Consider the following 21,909-nt stretch of genomic DNA (forward strand, 5'->3'; position numbering starts at 1 on the left):
TTGTACACACTGAAGAGTTACAGACCTGTTAAAAGTCTCCGTTTTGATCCCATTTGCACACTCTCAAGAGTTACAGACCCCGAACAGGTCCATCATTTGGACCCTCCCCTGGCTGGTCCCCCGCATCCAACGTCGAAAACCACTGAAGTTAAGGGTTGGTTTTCCGCTCTAACAAAACACACCAACCTTGGTGGTCTTCTTCTTCTTCATCATGCAGTCAGTCAGTCAGTCAGCTGTGGATGGGGGGTGGGTTTGGTTTTTGTTGTGGGGGCGGGGGGGGGTTGGGGGGGGTCAGGTCGGCCCGGGTAGGTGGGGTGGGCGGGGTCATACGAAGACCTTGGCGAGCGCGTCGGCCCCGGCGCTGCCGATGTAGCACTTGGTGGGGTGGAACGCCACGTCGTGGATGGACTCCTCGAACTTCTTCCGGTGGGCCGTGAACTCCTGGATGCACGTCTTGCTCTCCATGTTCCACAGACGGATGGAGCAGTCATGACCTGGAGGAGGAGGAAGAAGAGGAGGAGGAGGAGGAGAACAGCACCAGGTTGTGAGCTTTTCGGTTGTCGGCTATTTTCTAAAGATTTTGACCAAAACATATGTTTAGTCAGGGGATATTAAAAAAATCTTGGAATAAATTCCTTACCAAAATAAATCTTCACCATTGTGTTTGTAAAGGAGTCTAGTAACACATCTCACAAAGACTGAAATGCAGTTTCCCTAGGAGAATTTGTGACAGCTCCTGAAAGTTGGGGTACCCACCATAACCTTATGCAGAGGAAAAAAAACAGTTTTAAGTAGCATGTGAGGGGTCAAACTAGGGTGTTTTTATCATTCTGAATCCATTGCAATCATTTGTGTTGCACCAAAACCACTCCTTGGGCTAAAAACGGCCATAGCCATCCTTTTCCAGGTATACTTTTTGTGTAAAAAGCCCATTGAGATTGGGACGTTTTTAGCCCAAGGAGTGGTTTTGGTGCAACACAAATGCTTGCAATGAATTCAGAATCATAAAAACCTAGTTTGACCCCGCACATGCTACTTAAAACAGAATTAAATTTAGATTTTTTCCCCCCCGCATAAGGTTATGGTGGGTACCCCAACTTTCAGCAGCTGTCAAAAAATCCCCTAGGGAAACTGCATTTCAGTCTTTGTGAGATGTGTTACTAAACACTTTTACAAACACATTGGTGAAGGTTTTTTTTGGTAAGGAATTTATTCCAAGATTGGAAATTTTTCTGCTAATATCCCCTGACATTAACCCATTGAGGCCTGAGGTTCCGATTCTGCAAAATTCTTCTAAATCCTAACGGTTATCTGAAAAACGTATGTTTCTATATCAGTGGTGTTCAAACTTTTTCATGTCAAGGACATATTTGGCCGCTGACCCCATCTCAAAATATTTTGTTCCAGGGACCCCCAGAAGCAAAGATTTGAGTTAATGTTTGCTTTAAAATAATATATATATTCAAAGATTTGAGTTAATGTTTGCTTTAAAAGAATATATATATTCAAAGATTTGAGTTCATGTTTGCTTTAAAAGAATATATATATTCAAAGATTTGCACACATTTTCACAATTTTTGAAAAATATCAGATCTACAAGCTCGTAGCGTGGCACTCGGTGCCGCGCTACGAGCTTGTAGATCTGCTATTTTTGAATAGCCAAAGTGTAAAATAATGCTTTTTAGCTCAAATGAAAAAGTGACACAGATGCGTTCCAGATCTTAATGGGTTAATGAATAAAATGACATTTTGTCCAATCTGTATGGTCGAGTATGTCAACACAATTTATTACACGGCTTGGTTGAATGGTTGTTGTGCGTTATTCTGGATAATGACCGCTGAGCACAATAATAGACCGCTAGACCTAATCAAAAGGCTCAGAGCGTCACTTCCTGCGCTGCTTGATTTTTGCCGTACCAGAGAGCCATGTAAACAAACACAACATGTCATTTACAGCAAAAAAATATAAATTGCTCTCAAGAACAGAGTATATATTGATGCCAAGACTTTTGAATTTGTTACTCAAGTCAATTTTCTAGATTGGCTTGTTTGCCTTTATTGATAGTTTTCAGGGAAGATGGACAGAAAAGAGGGAGAGAGAGAGACGGGGAGAGACATGCAGCAATGGTCGGCGGGAACGGGACTTGAACCGGCGATGCGCTTGACTAGTTCTTTTAACAGAGTATTATTAGTAGTTATATAAGTTCTTTCTTATTTAACCCAAAGATCTGAGTTCTTCTTCCATCACTGAGTAGTTCAGAAACCATAGCGATAAGTGAATACTTACTCCCAGACATCAGATAGAGTCCGTTTGGATCCACAGCTAGACACGTGACCGCATCCAGATGGGCCACCATGGAGTGAATCAGTTTGCCTTTCAAAGTGGAAAACAAAAGTACAAAATTACAATCTTTCATTCATTTGTATCACAATATTTACTCATTACTGTATCTCTAGCCTCCACCTCACAATAATAACACTGTTGTTTCTATTTTATTCAATCATTTTTCATAATGTTCTCATAGACCAGTGTTGATTTTGGCAGCACATTTTGATGTAGTTTTAGTCATAGTCTTTTGAATAAAGTTCCATTTAGTTTTAGTCATATTTTAGTCATCTGAAATGTTTTAGTTTTTGTCTAGTTTTAGTCGACTAAACATCCTAAGATTATAGTCGACCATTATCTACAGTTGATTTAGTCGACTAAAATGTATTTTGTCGGTGCCTTGATGGTGTCGTAATGGCTGATTTTACACTCGGTTGCATGCTGGAAAATAGCCGATCTACAAGCCCACAACGGGGGCTTGTAGATCTGCTATTTTCAGAGCACAACACCCGAGCGCAACCAAAAATAAAATGACTTGTCTTTTAGTTCTACTGGATCTCTTCTCCACTAGTCCCTCCCTGACATTTTAGTCTAGTTTTTATCTGTTGACGAAATCGTCAATATATTTAGTCTTAGTTTTAGTCATCATAGCTTAGTTTTTATTTAGTTTTCGTCAATGAAAAAAGGTAGCCCACTAACATTTTTCGTCATAGTTTTAGTCGACGAAATCAACACTGTCATAGACAGATACTTATACTTCACTACACTGCTGGTGTCACACACCGGAAGAAGCCAGACTAATATCACTGCATAGTTATTAGTATGGAATCTCTGTGTGGAACCTGCATTTCCAATGGGCGGATTAAAAAATGCCTACTGGTGATAAACCCGCCCCCATATTTGCATACTGATTCCTGATTGCTGCCCCACAACTTCCGGGGCCAGACTAATCTGTCTGTTTGTTGGACTGGCAGATTCGTCTGGTTTCCAGGCTAATTGTAGTTATCACTAGAGCAGGGGTTTTCAACTGATTTTGACCCAGGGACCACCATCCTGACTAAGAGCAACCTGGGGACCACCACTATTGTGCCACTATTGTGCCCCCCACCACGCACAATAGTGGTGGGGGGGTTCATGCACCACAGGCAGCTGGAGAAAATAGCTATAATATCAATATAATATCTAATAAAATAGTGATTTTGTTTGAATATGATTGAGGGTTACTGTGATTATGGTAAGCTCATATTTCATATCACATACACACACACACACCATACAGTAAGAACTCCTGTAAGTTATTAAAAGTAAAAGAAAATGGTCTGCGGACCACTGCCCGGTTGAAAACCCCTGGACTAGAAGATTGCACTCCTGTAACTTTCACAAAGCAAAAAGAATAAAGTAGTATGAACTTAGGCCTGTCACAATTATTATATAATCGTCTAATCGCAATTATTTTATATAATCGCAATTATTTTTTGTATAATCGTCATAATCAATTCCATGTTAAAAATTGTCATATTTAAAAAAAAAAAGCAGATCTTTAAGCTCAAAACGCGTCGCGATGCGACGCGTTTTGAGCTTATAGATCGGCTATTTCCACTATTTGATGACACACAACTCTACCTCCCCTGCACAGCCATCACTCCCACCACCCACTCCACCCTCACCTCCTGCCTGACCGACATAAAAAACTGGATGCAAACAAACTTCTTAAAACTCAACTGCAATAAATCAGAAATCATCATCATCGGCCCCGACTCCATCACCCGCTCCACTCAGGACTTCTCCCTCAACATTGACGGCTCCATCGTCACCCCCTCCAACAAAGTCCGTAACCTGGGTGTCATCCTGGACCCCACTCTCTCCTTCCAGTCCCATGTTAACCACATCACCAAAACTGCCTTCTTCCACCTCCGCAACATTGCCCGCCTCCGTCCCAGCCTTTCACACACTGCTGCTGAAACACTCATACACGCATTTATTACATTCCGCCTCGACTACTGCAACAGTCTACTCTATGGCATCACCACCAAGGTGCTCAATAAACTTCAGTATGTACAACATTCCGCCGCCCGCCTGCTCACCAGGACCCGATCCAGAGACCACATCACTCCTGTCCTCCGTGACCTTCATTGGCTCCCAGTCAAACATCGAATTGACTTCAAGATACTCATCACCACCTACAAAGCCCTCAACAACCAGGCCCCCCACTACATCTCTGTACTCATCCAACGCCATGCCCCCTCCCGCTCCCTCAGGTAAGGGTGATGACAACATCCTGGACACCCTCTGGACAAATAAACGAACCTGGGGTGACAGGGCCTTCTCTGCGGCTGCCCCCAAACTGTGGAACTCACTCCCAGCTCACATCAGAGCTGCTCCCACCCTCACCATGTTTAAAACCACACTCAAAACCCACCTTTTCAGAATCGCATTCCCTACATAAAACCCCAACCCCTGCCCCTCCTTTTTATTGTACTTTTCTTTTATAGATTTTAATCCTTTTTAACTAGTCAATTCTAATAAAGTTATTTTTCTGCTATGTAAAGCGACTTTGAGTATTTAGAAAAGCGCTATATAAATCGTATGTATTATTATTATTATTATTATTATTAATGGTTATTATGGTTATTAATATGTGTTAGTTGTCATATCTGCCCTGTGCAACTTTTGTTTACGAGAGCTAAAAGCCAAACAGAAATGTCATTTTTATTCAGAATGTTCCATTAATTACGACAGAAACACAATTAAATCGTTAATCACAATTATTTGAGTGATAATGAATCGTCAACTTAAATCTGTAATCCTGACAGCCCTATTACCGGTAGCTGGCTGGTTACCTGTGTTGTTGTCGAAGAACTGGATGTGTCGGTCCTCCTGGGCTGTGATGGTTATCGGGAGGGTGGGGTGACTCAACACCCGGTTGATCTTACAGAGGGCGTCTGTGTGTGTGTGTGTGTGTGTGTGTGTGTGTGTGTGCGTGTGTGTGCGTGTGGTGGGGGGGGGGGCATTAGAAGGATGTGATTATTTTGCATTCATCATTAGCAGAAACAACAGCTATGGCAAAGTGCAAAGCATTTTCCTGAGAACCGACGAAAACGTTATGAAAAAGTTCTTCAAGCTACTCAAAAAAAGCAGAAATTAAATGTAGCACAGCTCAACAGCTTACTGTACAACACACAACAGAATCAACACAGCAAACGTATCTGGATATACAGCATTAACACAAATTCAGTTCAGCAGTCAGAGTAAGTCTTTCTTTGTAACGTTTAAACGATGTGGACAAAACCTTGATGGGTCCTTTAACATTTTTCAGGCCAAGGTCCTCTTGGTAAATGGATGAAGCAGGGACCCCCCACTATATATTAATATTTTCATATTCAACTTTTTCCATTGATTTCATAGATAGCTTCATAGAATTGTTTGACAGCACTATCATCAGTGTTGTGTAAATTAATCTGATAAAATGAATATCAAATGTCTAAATACTGAATCAAGAAACTTAAAAACAGTCTGGAGTGCTCACAAAATGTCTGAGTAGACGTTACAATGTCCCCAAACATGTTTGAAAGTGAAATATCCCTTTAAAACCTCAATACTTGGTCTGCTCCTTTTCCCCAAAATCTCTTCGCTGAAAATAGCCAATCTACAAGCTCTCAGCGCGTCGCAGTGCGATGCGCTGAGAGCTTGTAGATCGACTATTTCCGGTGACTGTTCACCCCAGAATACGGATGTTAGGGTTCAAGTGGTTAATGTAAAACAAATATTTGGCGGCCCCCCCGTAGACCTGTTGAAGACCCATGTCCTACAAAACCAGAGTCAGGAGTTACATACCTGCTGGACCGGCTGAGTCCAGTTTGAGGACGAGTTGCTGGGTCTCCATGTTGAAGAGTCCAATATGGCCGCTGTTGAATGAAGTGACCATGTGTGCCGGCTCACTGCGCACCAGGTCCACTGATGTGGGCACACCCAGCTCTGAGACACACACACACACACACACACACACACACACGGGACCAGATTACTCACACTTGAAGACTAGTGTTTCTCAAACTTTTTTGTGCCAAGGACCTACAAATTGATATGCATTTGGCCTTGAAAATGAAAACATTAAAATGTTTTGTGCCAGGGACCTCCAGAAGAGAATTATTCAAAATGTTCCGAACACTTCAGAAATACTCAAAAATATCACATGAAGTGATGCGCTGTGAGCTTGTATATGATATTTTTGAATAACCCAAGTATAAAGTATGGTTTTATGATTGTGATGCTGCATTAACACATTTTGCAACGTACTGCATGATGACATAGTAGATAGACTCTTATGACTATAAATGAATCTTGATTTCATTCACCTGTGTGATTCCCATGGCTGCACGTTCCTCCAAACACACCTTAATTTAATTAAATGGCTACTCCGTTATGAATCTCATTCAAGATGACGTCCAGACGGTGTATTTACTCATTTTAAACTGAATCAGCACACTAAAATAACTATCTGAGAACATTTTAGGTTAGAAATAAGCAACGTAGTAACACACATGCTTCACACTGTCTGTCCGTCTCTCTCTCCCTTAGGCAGTGTGAGCTAGCCTGCAGGCTACAAACATTAGTCCTCTGCTGCACACAGCTGCAGTGAGTGAGATTCCACCCTTCCATAGCCTGAAGGGATGGGACCTTCTGATTGGTTGAGACCAGTGGTGGAAAGTAACTAAGTACATTTACTCAAGTACTGTACTTAAGTAAAATTTTAGGTATTTGTACTTTACTTTAGTATTTCCAATTTCCAATACTTTTACTTCTACTCCACTACATCTCAAGAGGCAATTCTTTTTACTTTTACTCCACTACCATTATTTGAAATCTTTAGTTACTTGTTACTTTGTAGATTTTGATTATTATTACAAAACATACATTAACCACTTCATTAACAATACATGCGGCCATTTGAAAATAGCCGATCTACAAGCTCACAATGCGTCGCGGTGCGACGCATTGTGAGCTGATCTGTGAGTATTCTGAAAAACGTATGTTTCTATATCAGTGGTGTTCAATCTTTTTCATGTCAAGGACCCCCAAAATTATATGCATTTGGCCGCCGACCCCATCTCAAAATATTTTGTTCCAGGGACCCCCCCAGAAGCAAATATTTGAGTTACAAATGTTCGCTTCAAAAATATATATATTCAAAGATTTACACAAATGTTCACGATTTTTCAAAAATGGCAGAGCTACAAGCTCATAGCTATGAGCTTGTAGATCTGCTATTTTTGAATAGCAAAAGTGTAAAATAATGCTTTTTAGCTGAAATAAAAAAATGACACAGATGTCTTAAAGGGTTAAACACATGAGATCATTACAATGAAGCAGGAGAGATCAAAGTGGCAGCAACACTCGCAGCTTTCGTGCCACAAAAACAAAAACATGCTGTTATTAAGGACGAGATGAGGAAGGAGACAATGTTTTCGGCAGCTGCACTGCCTTCCTCGGGGAAGCCTTTGCCTTCATGTTTCAGCGTCCTAGAAACCTTATTTTATAGGGCATGGCTGCTCAGAGGTAAGCCGCCTAGAAGGTGGTCTGTCTGTCTGTCTGTCTGTCTGTCCGGAACCAATCTCTCAAACTCATGTCTTGTGCACACTGCCAGGAGGTCACAGAAGCCTCCACAAATTATTTTATTCCCCACGTGTTGTATACTGAAATATTGAATTTCATAATTTATGAATAAGGCAATAAGGCAAGACTAAGACTAAATCAAAATGTGCTGTCAAAATTAACACTCCTCCCAGTGGAGGCCATCATCATCATCATCATCATCATCATTGTTGTTGTGATCCTCACCTCCTGTCTGGTTGAAGACAGCCAGGGCCGGGGAGGAGTCTGCAGCGTTCCACAGCCTCACCGTGCCGTCTCCTGAGCAGGACAACAGACGATGGTGTGCTGAGCTGTACACCACGCCCCACACCGCGTCTGTATGACCACACAGGGACCCCCGCAGGACCCCCGGCTCTGGAAGCACATGAGGACACACAGAGAGACAGGATGAGAGAATGAGACAGAGAGAGAGATATAGAGATAGAGAGAGACAGAGACAGAGAGAGAATGAGAGCGAGAGAAGGAGAGAGACAGAGAAACAGAGATACAGACAGAAAAATTAACATTCTTGAAACTGTTTGAAACTGTGTCCAGAATAGGGACACCCTGCAGGGATCATGTGATTAAACTCAAAAGTAGACAGAATATAAAGATGTGGAGCGTACCATACGAGTCGTAGGGGTCGACGTTGGGGTTGGGAGTGTTCCAGCACTGAATGGTACCGTCCACCCCCCCACTGAAACACTGCTCTCCTGTAGAACTCATGGTCACACACAGCACCGCACCACTACACAACAACACAACATATTATCTGTATTATTTCACATTCACCACAACCTCTCAACAACAATCACATGTTCACACAATGACCAGCCAAAGAAATGAGACATAAGATAGATAGAAATTCTAATCCGAAAGAGATGCAATATTAACCAAGTATAAGATATGCGATGTATATGCAGTTATATATAGATATAATATGGATGTAGTTACTGTATAATATACATGCAGTGTAGTTATATACAGTGGTGTGAAGTGACTAAATATATTTAATCAAGTTCTGTACTTAAGTACAATTTTGAGGTACTTTTACTTTACTGGAGTATTTCCAATTGTCTATATTTTTACTTCTACTCTACTACTGTACATCTCAGAGGAAAAATATTGTACTTTTACTCCACTACAATTATTTGAAAAATTTAGTTACTACCGTAGTTATTTTGCAGATATAAATTATTACATTATAAAACATACATTAACCACTTTAGTCCTATTTTAAACCTAGGCTGTTTGAAAATAGCCAATCTACAAGCTCACAACGCGTCGCATCGCAACGCGTTGTGAGCTTGTAGATTGGCTATTTTCAAACATTTTAGTACTTTTACTTTTGGTATTTACGTACATTTTGATACCAACAAGTCAATTTTTAATTACGGACTTTTACTTGTAACAGAGTACTTCTACATTGCAGTAGGCTATTGATACTTTCACTTTAGTAAAACATTTGAGTACTTTTTCCACCACTGGTAGTTACTGTATATGTACAGTACATGCAGTGTAGTTATATATATATACACACATGTCGTTATATTATTTATATTTATCTGCGGTTGAGTCTGCCTCTCACGCATTGGTCTTCTCAGCCACAGCAGACGCTGTGCTAAAACCTAACTCACAGGCACAAGAAATCCATGGTCTAGCGAGACTGTGATGCCGATGATGATGCATGTAGTCTAGTCATACAGTATGTAGATATGTAAAAGTAGTTGTATGTAGGCCTACATATAGTTCTATGTAGTTGTATATACACAGTCGTTCTATGTAGTTACATGCAGGAACAACTCACCAGTGAGCTCTGAAGGTGTAGATAGGTTCTACGTCCAGAGCAGCACACCTGAACAAACCACAACACAGAACACAGAACGACAGGTCAGGTGGATCTGAACAAACCACCTAGCATCCACCTGTACGCTCACTGCCCCCCTCCTCCCTAGCATCCACCTGTAGCCTTAACTCCGATCTGTGCTTCTGGGGGTCCCTGGAACGACGTATTTTGAGATGGGGGTCCGCGGCCAAATACATTTCATTTTGGGGGTCCTTGACATGGAAAAGTTGGAGCGTCACTGATATAGCAACATACTGTTAAGATTTATAAAACACTTTTAGATTATGTATTTGGCCGCAGACCCCCAATCAAAGTTTTGTTCCAGGTACCCCCATGAAGCAAAGATTTGTGTTACAAATGTTCGCTTTAAAAATATATATATTCAAAGATTTGCAAAATTAGAAATCTTTTTTTTTTTATTTTAAATTTTTATCCCGCGATTTTTGTAACCCATTTTTTTCACCCGGTGCCAATTTCCTAAGTGATCCTGGGCACTACACCTGCCCTACACCAGTATTACACCTGTCACCCCACAGTAGGGAGGCCAGGGCCGAGCTCATGCTTCCTTCAGGCATGAGAGCCAACTGACCTTCTTGTCACCTGACAGGGGGGAGTTTCCCTGGTTGGACGTAGCGCGTGGAAGGAACACGTTATTCCAACCAGTTCCCTTCCCCTCCATCAGGCGCCCCGGCTGTCATGGGGGAGGCGGTATAGTGACCAGGATTACTACATGTTTTTGTGAGGGTATTAACTACCCTAGGAGACACGGGGAGAACATGCAAACTCCACACAGAGTAGGCCCTTTCGCCAACCCCACCTAGGGTATGGGCACTGATGACGCGGAGGAGAAGACACGCCCCCAGTGCCCACAGCGTCCCCGGCGGGAATCGAACCCAGGACCTTCTAGCTGTGAGGCGACAGCGCTACCGACTGCGCCACCGTGCCCCGCAAAATTAGAAATCTAAAATGGACACAGATGCACTTTTACATCTGCTATTTGTATTAACACAATTTTGCTGGGGACCCCCTGGAACCCCCTTCAAGGACCCCTGGGGTCTCCGGACCCCACTTTGAAAACCACTGATGTAGAAGCATGTAACCGTGGATGAGGTGATGGAGGAACATGCAGTCAGTGCTAATTTCGCAGACTAAAACCATGGCGGAAACTGTTCGTCGACTACCTTTTTTCACAGACGAAAACTACATAAAAACTAAATAAAAACTAAGCTATGATGACTAAAACTATGACTAAATATACTGACAATTTCGTCAACAAATAAAAACTACACACAAATGTTAGGGAGGGACGAGTGGAGAAGAGTTCCAGTAGAACTAAGACAAGTTATTTTATGTTTGGTTGTGTGCAGGCGTCATGCTCCGAAAATAGCAGATCTACCAAGCTCACAACGCGTCACAGAGCGACGCGTTGTGAGCTTGGTAGATCGGCTATTTTCGGCACACGGCTAACTATAAATCAGGCATTATAACGCCCGCCTAGATACATTTTAGTCGACTAAATCAAGTGTAGCTTTAGTCGACTACAATCTTATGATATTTAGTTGACTAAAACTAGACAAAAACTTTTCAGATGACTAAAATATGACTAAAACTAAAATGGAATTTAATTTTAAAGACTGTAAAAATCGACACTGCAGTGGATGAATGCGATTGTCATTACTTCTTGGCAGGAGCCGTCTTGTGCAGGTTCCACAGCTTGAGGGTGCAGTCCTCCGAGGCAGTGACCAGCACGGGCTCCACAGGGTGGAAGGCCAGGCTGCGGATGGAGTCAAAGTGGCTCCGTAACGTGTACTTTGGGTTCCACGTTTTCCTCAGAGCGTCTTGGTTGCTGGCGATCTGCGCAGACGGAACAAATGAATCCATTAAAACCGGGAACGCATTCCGTGTCCTTTTAAGATTTCTTTGGCTATTCAAAAATAGCAGATATACAAGCCGCGGTGCTGCTCTATGAGCTTGTAGATCTGCTATTTGTGAAAAATCGGCTCCTCTGCGTCACGGAGAGTCAAACGGTGACCCATAGGCGCGCGAACGTCGCCATCTAGTGGAAAACCACTGAAAACACGAAATCCTGTCATGTTGCTGTTTACATATTGATTTTAGTGGGATCGTTGAAATTAAAATTGATGCATCGATACAGTTACTGCATCATTACATCTCTACTGTACAGGGATGCACGATTAATTAACGGTCATCATGTTGTTATCGGCAATATCCGCCTTCAAAACGCAATATCTGTATCAAACCGATATCAAAGTAATATATCGGTTATAGCCAATATGTGTATTTAGAACATTTATATGTTTGAATGTGAAGGTGAAAAAAGCCTTTTGTGATGATGAAGGCTTGCAGATTCAATCAGCTTTCAAAAGGGTCAACAAGTTGAAAAGTGTTCAATAAACCTGGAAACTTGTACTACAATATCGGTGGATTTGACCATGCAAATAATCAGCCGAAATGTCAATATCAAGCATCCGTGGCATATCGTCTCCGTCGGGTGGAAACCTCATATGTCGAAAACTGTTACTTTTCAGGATTCAAATTCAAAAGCATCAAAAGTAGCAGATCTACAAGCTCGAAACGCGTCGCTTCGCGCCGCGTTTCGAGCTTGTAGATCTGCTACTTTTGATGCTTTTGTGTGACGCTGTAGTATCAAGTATCAAGTAGGGTGTCTATTTAAAAAAAACTTAAAAAGTTAGAATATGGAGATGAGAGGTTTCTGCCCCGACAGCAACGATGTGTGTGTACTCACGTCGTAGGCCAGGCCCTCTGACTCGTTGGCCACGGTGAGTCCAGCCAGCTCTCCCAGTCCCATCTCACTGGAATCTGCCTCGTCATGACCCAGGATGAAGGTCTTCCCTGATGAGGGCAGGAAGGTCATCACCTCTAATGAGAGAGAGACACACACACACACACACACACACACACACACACACACACACAGTTGAAGATCTATTCCCCTCAGCGGGCGATGCCGTCGTGCGGCAGAGTAAAGACTGAGATCAAGATGGAGCCGATGCTATAAATTCTATTAGCAGCAACATGGAGATCATCGTCTCTCTGTCGGGTGGAAACCTCATATGTCCAAAACTGTTACTTTTCAGGATTCAAATAAAATAAATAGCAAAAATAGCAGATCTACAAGCTCAAAAAGTTTTTAAAAAATGGAGATAAGAGGTTTCTGCCCGACAGCAACGATATGTAAAAACATATGGGACCAGCCTGTTTATAACTGCATGATTATCTGCATCAGAAAGACCATCTAGGACAGTAGTTCTCAAACGTTTCCGTGCCAAAGACCCCCAAATTTATATATATTTGGCCGCGGACCCCCTGAAAATGTTTTGTGCCAGGGACCCCCAGAAGAGAAGATTTATGTAAAAAAAAATCTAATTTAGGCAAAATTTTCCAATACTTTCAAGATTTTTCTTTATATAAAAAATGTTTAGATTATATATCTGCTATTTTTGAACAGCCACATTTAGCTGGAGACCCCCTGGAACGCCCCCAAGGGCCCCTGGGGGTCCCCAGACCCCACTTTGAGAACCAATGATCTAGGAAATAGTGTTGATAAGTGTGTCCTCATCAAAAAACATCAAAGAAACCAGTGCTGTTCACAACCCTCACCCTGACATTGTGTGTAGAACTAATTGTGTACTGACGTATTGCCATGGATAACGTCACAACTCGTGATACAAACACGTGTGTTATTGGCCTCCATACTGTTTGAACCAAAGCCTTCCATACCGCTATTCCATAAAACACGAGTTACAAAGACGTATAAATCATTGGTTCTCAAAGTGGGGTCCGGGGACCCCCAGGGGTCCTTGGGGGGGGCCCCAGCAAAATTAGTTAATAAAGCATCGCAATCATTTTAACCCCTTTATCCATATTTTATACTTTGGCTATTAAAAAATAGCAGTATATGAGCTTGTAGATCTGCTATTTTTGAAAAATCGTGAACATTTTGGCAAATCTTTGGATATATATATTTTTTTTTAAAGCGAACATTTGTAACTCAAATCTTTGCTTCTGGGGGTCCCTAGAAAAAATATATTTTATGATGCATATCATTTTTACGTGAAAAAAGTTTGAGAACCACTGGTATAGATCAGAAAAAGAGCATTCTGAGAGCCACAGCATCCGGTGGATTAGTGAAAGAGAATCTAAACGGACTCTTACAGAGCTAGCTATCCCAACCTTTCCCCTAGTTTCTATTTTTAGCCTCTCTTTCATTTCTTATTCATCTCTACCACCTCGTATAACCTTGTTCCTTCACGTCTAAGGTCCATGTCAGTAACACGTCACACATGTTACTCAAAACCCTTTTTTAACCTTTTCTTTTTTGCAAATCTTTGAATATATATATTTGAGCCCCCCCCCAATTAAAAAAAAATATAAAACAATGTATAGTCTGCTGACGTGAGGTTGTTAAAAGACCAAACCACCATTGATACATGTCACAGCCAATTGTACATAAACACAACATTATTTTCCTGTTAATTTAAACGCTTTAAGACATTACCAAACTTGAATTTGTCAATGAATGAGTCAATCTCAATGCCACTTAAACCACATATTGTTGCTGTCGCCTCTTTTTAGTTTTTTTTTTGTAAATTATCGCTCGAAACGCGCTTTGAGCTTGTAGGTCCAGCCGAGAGCAACCAGTGCAGGCCAACCAGTAGGAGTCACTAGTGCAGGGCTACTCAACTTAAGATGGCTCAGGGGCCACTCAGCAAAATACCAAAAGTCCAAGGGGCCGCAAGCTAAAAATGTCGGTCCTATTTTGGATTTTTTGATTTTGTAACACACTACACATTGTTATTGTTATAATAAAATGTGCATTTTGACATCATATTCTTTTCACTGTACCTGTTTATTTTGTGTGTATATATCCAGTGGCATCAGTTCAGCAAAAGCTAAGGTATGGCAAGGTTAGGGTTGCCAACTCCCAGAGATTGAAATAAGGCACACCTATCCTGGGCGCGCGGCCGAAAAAAATTGGGGGTCAAACCCCCCCAAAAACCCAAAATGCATAGAAAACTATGCATTATACCTGTAACAATTGACGCACCTGTATATGTCTGTCTGTTTGTTTTTGAAAAAAAATGAAGCAACCCATATATTTGAACGGAAATGTATATTATTATTATTTTCTTCTTTTTTGGGGGGCTTGACCATGAGGGGCCGCAGAGACGCTGCGTTGGGGCCGCCGCGGGTTGAGTAGCGCCCCCCTAGTGCAATGACACGGACACAGTCCTCTGCTGCCTTGTGAACACACTGCTACTGTAGGGTATGGGCCAACGCTGGGGCCAACATGAAAATCTCATGAAAAAATGTAATGATGATGTTTTTAGGTATTTTCTTTCTAAACCCAAGTTGCTGCTGTTCTACATACAGCCAAGCAGTTTGAGAAGAAATCGCAGATTGAGGCTTTAACCTTGGCTTTTATGAAATGTCTGAGACCGTGCATGTTCTATTGCTGGTTTGACCACTTCAGAATACTTTAGTTAGAATCTTAACCCATTAAGACCTGAGGCCGCTTCTAAACATTTTCTAAATCCTAACAGTTTTTCGGAAAAAAATTGAAAAAAAAAAAATTCACGATTTTTCAAAAATAGCAGATCTACAAGCTCGTAGCGCGGCACTCGGTGCCGCGCTACGAGCTTGTATATCTGCTATTTTTGAATAGCCTAAAGAAATCTAAAAGTGACACAGATGCGTTCCAGGCATTAACTCTTTGACTGCGGACGACGCGATAACGCGTCAAGTGCTACTTTGTCCAGTTGGCCGTCGACGCGCTCGACGCGCTGGACGCGCGTTCATTGTTTAATCTCTGATTGCGCTATGCTGCTTAATATTCAATGTTATTCTCGAGTTCCACTTACTTCACGGACATCTGCATCCGGTTCCATGACCTGGATTCCGTTTCCGGTTTTTGATTCTTTTCCCCAGTCATTTTCGTCCAAAATAGGTAAATAAACGGGTTTTCACACGGTATAACGGACAAACGGAACGGTTCTCTTCTATAATCTATGGTCTGGGTGACGATCAGTCATCGCCGTCGTATATCACAACGTAATTTTCGCCGATCAAAACAATGTGGGGGGACGTCACATCCGTTTTCATGTTTTTCCTTGTCTAATCTATGAAGAAGGGTGAGATAGACCCAACGACATGATCAAGCTGTCATGTGCTGCGCTCTAGTGGCGGATTTGTGCTGGGTCTTATGTGTCCTTAAATTATTTTCATGAGAAAAATTCAAAATATAAAAATAAAAAAACACGAAAATTGCTGGCACTGGGGGAGTACTTTATGAAAATACTCTGGCAGTCAAAGAGTTAATGGGTTAAAATAACTAATAATCGAAAATAGCCGATCTACACGCGCACAAAACGTCTTGTGAGCTTGTCGATTTGCTATTTTCACTGCACAACATGCTTCCATAGAAGACATGCTGGCTTTTAATGGAATCCAAAATGACTGAAATCAGACTGATAACTTTAATCCTCTGGATGCATCTGGATGCTTTTGTTGTTATTGTTATTGCAGAGGATCCCATCCCGTTTAGTCAGGGTGAATAGGATTTTCATCACATCTGACCACACTATTGGTTCTCAAAGTGGGGTCCGGGGACCCCTAGGGGTCCCTAAGGGGGGTACCAGGGGGTCCCCAGCTAAATATGTTAATATAGCGTCACAATCGTTTGAACCACTTTAACCTTCTATACTTTGGCTATTCAAAAATAGCAGATCTACAAGCTCATAGCGCGGCACCGAGTGCCACGCTATGAGCTTGTAGATCTGCTATTTTTGAAAAATCCCTGGCACAAAATATTTTTTGAGATGGGGGGGGGTCCGCAGCCAAATACATATCATGTCGGGGGTCCTTGGACCACTTGACTACACAACGGCTGGCAGTCTGAGCTCCAGGGAAGAGGGAGGGGGAGGGGGGGGTGGGGGCTTACCTTCTTCTGTCCGTCCCATGTCCTGTTCACTGAGCCTGGGTACGCTGGGCCGGGGAGAGGGAGGCGGCAGAGGAGGCTGCAGGGACGGGAGGTCCTCTGCTTCCCGCAGGTTAGCCAACATGTCCTGGAGTTTGGAACGGTTTGGTCCTGGTAGAGGAGAGGAGAGGAGAGGGGAGGGGAGGGGAGGGGAGGGGAGGGGAGGGGAGAGGAGAGGAGAGGAGAGGAGGAGAGGGGAGAAGAGAGGAGGAGAGGAGGAGAGGAGAGGAGAGGAGGAGAGGAGGAGAAGAGGAGAGGAGAGGAGAGGAGAGGAGAGGAGAGGAGAGGAGGGGAGGGGAGGGGAGAGGAGGGGAGGGGAGGGGAGGGGAGGGGAGGGGAGAGGAGAGGAGGGGAGGGGAGGGGAGGGGAGGGGAGGGGAGGGGAGGGGAGGGGAGAGGAGAGGAGAGGAGAAGAGGAGAAGAGAGGAGGGGAGGGGAGGGGAGGGGAGGGGAGGGGAGGGGAGGGGAGGGGAGGGGAGGGGAGAGGAGAGGAGAGGAGAGGGAGGATGGAAATGGGAGAAGGGAGGTGGTGTCATGAGGAAGGAGAAGGAGGAAAGCACAGTGAATGACAGCAGAATGGAGACACATATCAGCTTTTTGTATGGATGCTATCGTTTAAAAAAATCGTGAAAATGTGTGCAAATCTTTGAATATATATTATTTAAAGCGAACATTTGTAAAATATTTTGTTCCAGGGAGCCCCAGAAGCAAATATTTGAGTTACAAATGTCTTTTAAAATATATATTCTGTCATATACTGTCATATATATATGACAGTTAGAGAAACAACAAACAAGAAGCAACAAACCAGTACCATAGTGGTTCCAGTACCATAGTGGTTCCAGTACCATAGTGGTTCCAGTACCATAGTGGTTCCAGTACCATGTGCAGCAGATTGGACTAGCCTACTATAAACATGAGAGCAACACCAACAGAATGGAAGTTAGGGCTGGATATCGTTGCTGTCGGGCAGAAACCTCTTATCTCCAGATTTTTACTTTTTTGTGTATTCCATAAATCAACGTCCTACTTGATCATACTACAGCGTCACACAAGCATCAAAAGTAGCAGATCTACAAGCTCAAAACGCGTCGCTTGTACATCTGCTACTTTTGCCATTTTTTTATTTGAATCCTGAAAAGTAACAGTTTTGGACATATGAGGTTTCTTTCCACCCGACAGACACGACATAACATCTCTCGGAGATGCAATACGTATTTGTTCAAAATGATTTAAATCAAGCATCGAGCTTAAATCCTGGGTGTCCATTTAACTCTTTTTGTGGTCGTTAAGAATTTACAACGGTTCCTCTGCATCACCGTGTCTGAACCAATGGTCCACGGACCACTAGTGGTCCATGGAATAATTACAGGTGGTCCATGGGAAAAAAATGTTTTAAAATGTAAAAACGTACAAACAGCAGTGGTGGAAAAAGTACTCAAATGTTTTACTTAAATAAAAGTATCAATACTGCAATGTAGAAGTTACAAGTATAAGTCCGGAATTCAAAATGTACCAAAAGTAAAAGTACGAAAATGTTTGAAAATAGCAGATCTACAAGCTCACAACATGAGCTTGTAGATCGGCTATTTTCAAATAGCCTAGGTATAAAATAGGGCTAAAGTGATTCATGTATGTTTTATAATATAATAATTAATATCTGCAAAGTAACTAGTAACTAAAGTTTTCAAAAAATTGTAGTGGAGTAAAAGTACAATATTTGCCTCTGAGATGTAGTGGAGTAGTAAAGTAAAAGCATAGACAATTGGAAATACTCCAGTAAAGTAAAACTACCTCAAAATTGTACTTAAGTACAGTACTTGAGTACATGTACTTTACACCACTGACAAACAGTGATGTAAGTTGACCCACAGACACCATCGCACATTACTGCATCCACAGCCGATAGATGATAGTGTTATTGGTGGTCTGACAGCACCACCGCATGTGTCTGAACTTCAGACACATGCGAAGATATGAGAGGTCAGAGTGACAGCAGAACCTAATGCCTACAACCACTGAAGACCAACATGAAACTGAAGCTACAGCCAGCACAGCTAGAGGGCGCTAGATGGTGGAGAAGGGATGGAGAATTGGACATGAGGTGAGGTGTTTAACATGAACGCCAGCTGGTGTTGTCACCACACACACACACACACACACACACACACACACACGCGCGCGGACACACACACACGCGGACACACACGCAGACACACACACACTAAAGGAATAGTTCACCCCCAAAATTACTTTTTCTCTATCGATTAGTCACCCCATGGAGACTTGAATTCATAGATATTTTTTTGTTTTTGTTTTTGCATTCCTAAGACAATCATTTGATGACCGGCAGTGGTTCCGGTGGGGGACACAAAGAGTCTCCTTTGTGTCTCCTACCGGAACCGCTGCCGGTCATCAAATTAAAAGGGATGAACTATCCCTTTAAGATATACGTATATATATGTAGAGCAGGTGAAGGCAACCTTAGGCACGGGTGCCATCATTGGCACGGAGAAGGATAATCACTGTCACACTGGTATTAGCCTCGGAAACCCATGCTTTTTTTTTTTGTTACAAAAGAAAAAAAGCCTGGGAGAGCCATGCAGGAACGATGGTCTTGGGACCTTGTTATCTCCTAACCAATCAGAGTGCAGAGGGGCGTCGCTCTAAATTTGGTAACGTCAGCGTGCTCCGTGCACAGGCCGGGGGGGGGGGGGGGGGGAGGGGAGGGGAGGCGGGGACATAGATTGGTGAAGCAATAGGAAGCCCCGCACAAATCCGGGCGGCTGAGTTTGGATCCGCCCTTCAAGACCTTCGATTGGGCTCGTTCTCTCAGTCAACACTGGTATAAGTGTGAGAGAAAGGCTTATTGTTTTTCTTTCAAGGATCAAGCAGACAAAGACAGAGACAATAAAATGTGATGTGTCCAGGTACGCTAACTCTGAACTCTGACTGATGAATAAGATGGGGTGGGAGTCAGGGAGATATGTGGGGGTTATTGTCTAATGATCAGTACAGTGTCCTGATGTGAAAGAAAATGTTTGTGTAAAATATATGGACAGCCATAACCCGTTGGAGTTTATTTGTTTATGTGTTGTCATAATTAAACTTAATGTTGACATGGCACCCTGACTATCAATAACATAAAAACTTCATGTCAAAAAGGTTGCCGACCCCTGATAGAAATAAGAGAAGAGACATGAGAGATTAAGATACTGTAGGGAGACAGTCGGAGAGCGTCAGGTAGACACAGACAGACAGACAGACAGACAGACAGACAGACAGACAGACAGACAGACAGACAGACAGACAGACAGACAGACAGACAGACAGACAGACAGACAGACAGGGTATCAGATAGATCGACAGAGACAGACAGGGTGTCAGACAGACAGACAGGGAGTCAGACAGACAGGTAAACTTACTCTTCACCCCTTTCTTGCCTTTGCGCTCCTTCCTGTACTCTTCCTTCAGCTGGGCTATGAGACCCTGGTCCACCTCCCACTGCGCCTCCTTATCTACACCCAGCAGGAGCAGGAGGTGAGGGGAGGGGAGGAGAAACAGGGGGAGGAGCAGGAAGCAGAGGAGGGGAAGAAGAAGCAGGCGGAACAGGAAGAAAGAGGAAGGAGGTGAAGGTAAAGGAGGAACAGGAGAGCAGGAGGTGAAGGAAGAGCAGGAAAAGGAGGTGAAGGAAAAGAACAAACAGGAAGTGAAGGAAAAGAAGGAACAGGAAAAGGAGGTGTCAGGGTGTTTCAGGGTAAACCTGTGCTATACTATTTGTTGCTATTAATATTATACTACTACTACAAGTACTACTAAGTTGTACTGGTAATTCTACTTTCACTGTAATAGTAGCACTACTACAGTAAATAGTACTACTGTTACAAGTACTGTACAACTAAATAGTATTGCTACTACAAGCACTGTTAAATACTACTACTACTACTGAAGCTTTCATCACCTGCTGTACTTTGATAAGAAGGCTTATGATGATATAAGCTTATTCTCCCATCTTCCCATGAATCTATTGTCTTCACTTACATAATGCTAACCACAACTTGTCATGTCTTCTCTTCTGCATCTCCAGATGAACTCCTGGAAGTGGTGTCCTCCACTAGACCCAACCACCTGTCCCCTCTAGAGCAGGGCTTTTCAACCCATGTCATATCAAGGTCCATTATTTATTCGGCATTTGAGCCACCGAACCACCGTTTGATGAGATTTAGCCTCTCAGACCCCAAGACTTATTATATTTAGTTGTCGTTGGATAAGATTTTGTCCACAATTCCATGCTGTGTTGATGTTGGTACCATAGGAGAGATAACAGGCAAACGTTGATCAAAAATAACAATTATTTAATTAAGTAATGTAGATTTAACAATAACTCTTGAGAGTGTAAAATGAAACAAAATGGACCCGTAAGGGTCCATTTGGTTTCATTTTACACTCTCAAGAGTTAAAGATCTAGGCGATAAGGGTCCATTTGGTTACCGACTCGCCATCATTTAGCTGGGGACCACCTGGAACCCCTACCAAGGACCACTGGTGGTCCCCGGACCACTGGTTTAGAACCACAGCTCTAGATTCTAGACCCATTGCCTTCCTCCATCTTCCAGATAATTGCCTCCGATCTGCTCTAAAAAATCATCAACCCATCCATAACCTCAGGCTGCCTTCATGTCAAGTCAGTTTACTGCACTCCTCAATAAACCGATTCTGACCCATGATGAGACATCAAGAACCACAGATAACCTGTTTCCTTTCATTCCAATGCTCTTGAACAAAGTCGTTTCTCACCAGCTTTCTCTCCATTCTGGATTCAAAGCAGCCCATTCAACTGAAAAAAGCATTTTAGAGGCACTCCATGCTGCCCAGGCTTCCTCAGTCCATATTCTTGTAGACATATCAGCAGCGTTTGACACGGTGAACCAGTTTTAAAAAATATATATACATATATATTCAAAGATTTGCACAAATTTTCCACGATTAAAAATAAAGCTCAGTGTGCTATGAGCTTGTATGTCTGCTATTTTTTAATAGCCAAAGAAATCTAAAAATGACACAGATTTGTTCCCAGTCTTAATGGGTT

The 21,909-nt window shown here is 42.6% G+C and overlaps 1 protein-coding gene across 1 annotated transcript in view; it reads right to left on the minus strand.

Moving 5' to 3' along the window:
• Window positions 1–317: 317 nt before the first annotated feature.
• LOC308093876 (striatin-like) overlaps window positions 318–21,909 on the minus strand; it is a gene marked incomplete at its 5' end in the record, with an annotated part of 62,142 nt that continues 40,550 nt past the window's right edge. The window contains 11 exons of the mRNA XM_080440256.1: window positions 318–494; window positions 2,288–2,374; window positions 5,167–5,268; window positions 6,161–6,301; window positions 8,165–8,332; window positions 8,584–8,705; window positions 9,765–9,812; window positions 11,482–11,657; window positions 12,571–12,704; window positions 16,786–16,932; window positions 20,246–20,338. Of these exons, the coding sequence (XP_080296382.1) occupies window positions 325–494; window positions 2,288–2,374; window positions 5,167–5,268; window positions 6,161–6,301; window positions 8,165–8,332; window positions 8,584–8,705; window positions 9,765–9,812; window positions 11,482–11,657; window positions 12,571–12,704; window positions 16,786–16,932; window positions 20,246–20,338 (1,388 nt within the window). The 3' untranslated portion in view covers window positions 318–324. The remainder of the gene's footprint in view (window positions 495–2,287; window positions 2,375–5,166; window positions 5,269–6,160; window positions 6,302–8,164; window positions 8,333–8,583; window positions 8,706–9,764; window positions 9,813–11,481; window positions 11,658–12,570; window positions 12,705–16,785; window positions 16,933–20,245; window positions 20,339–21,909) is intronic.

The sequence above is a fragment of the Gymnoscopelus braueri genome, assembly GCF_963280865.1.
Source record: "Gymnoscopelus braueri genome assembly, chromosome: 2".
NCBI lineage: Eukaryota > Metazoa > Chordata > Actinopteri > Myctophiformes > Myctophidae > Gymnoscopelus > Gymnoscopelus braueri.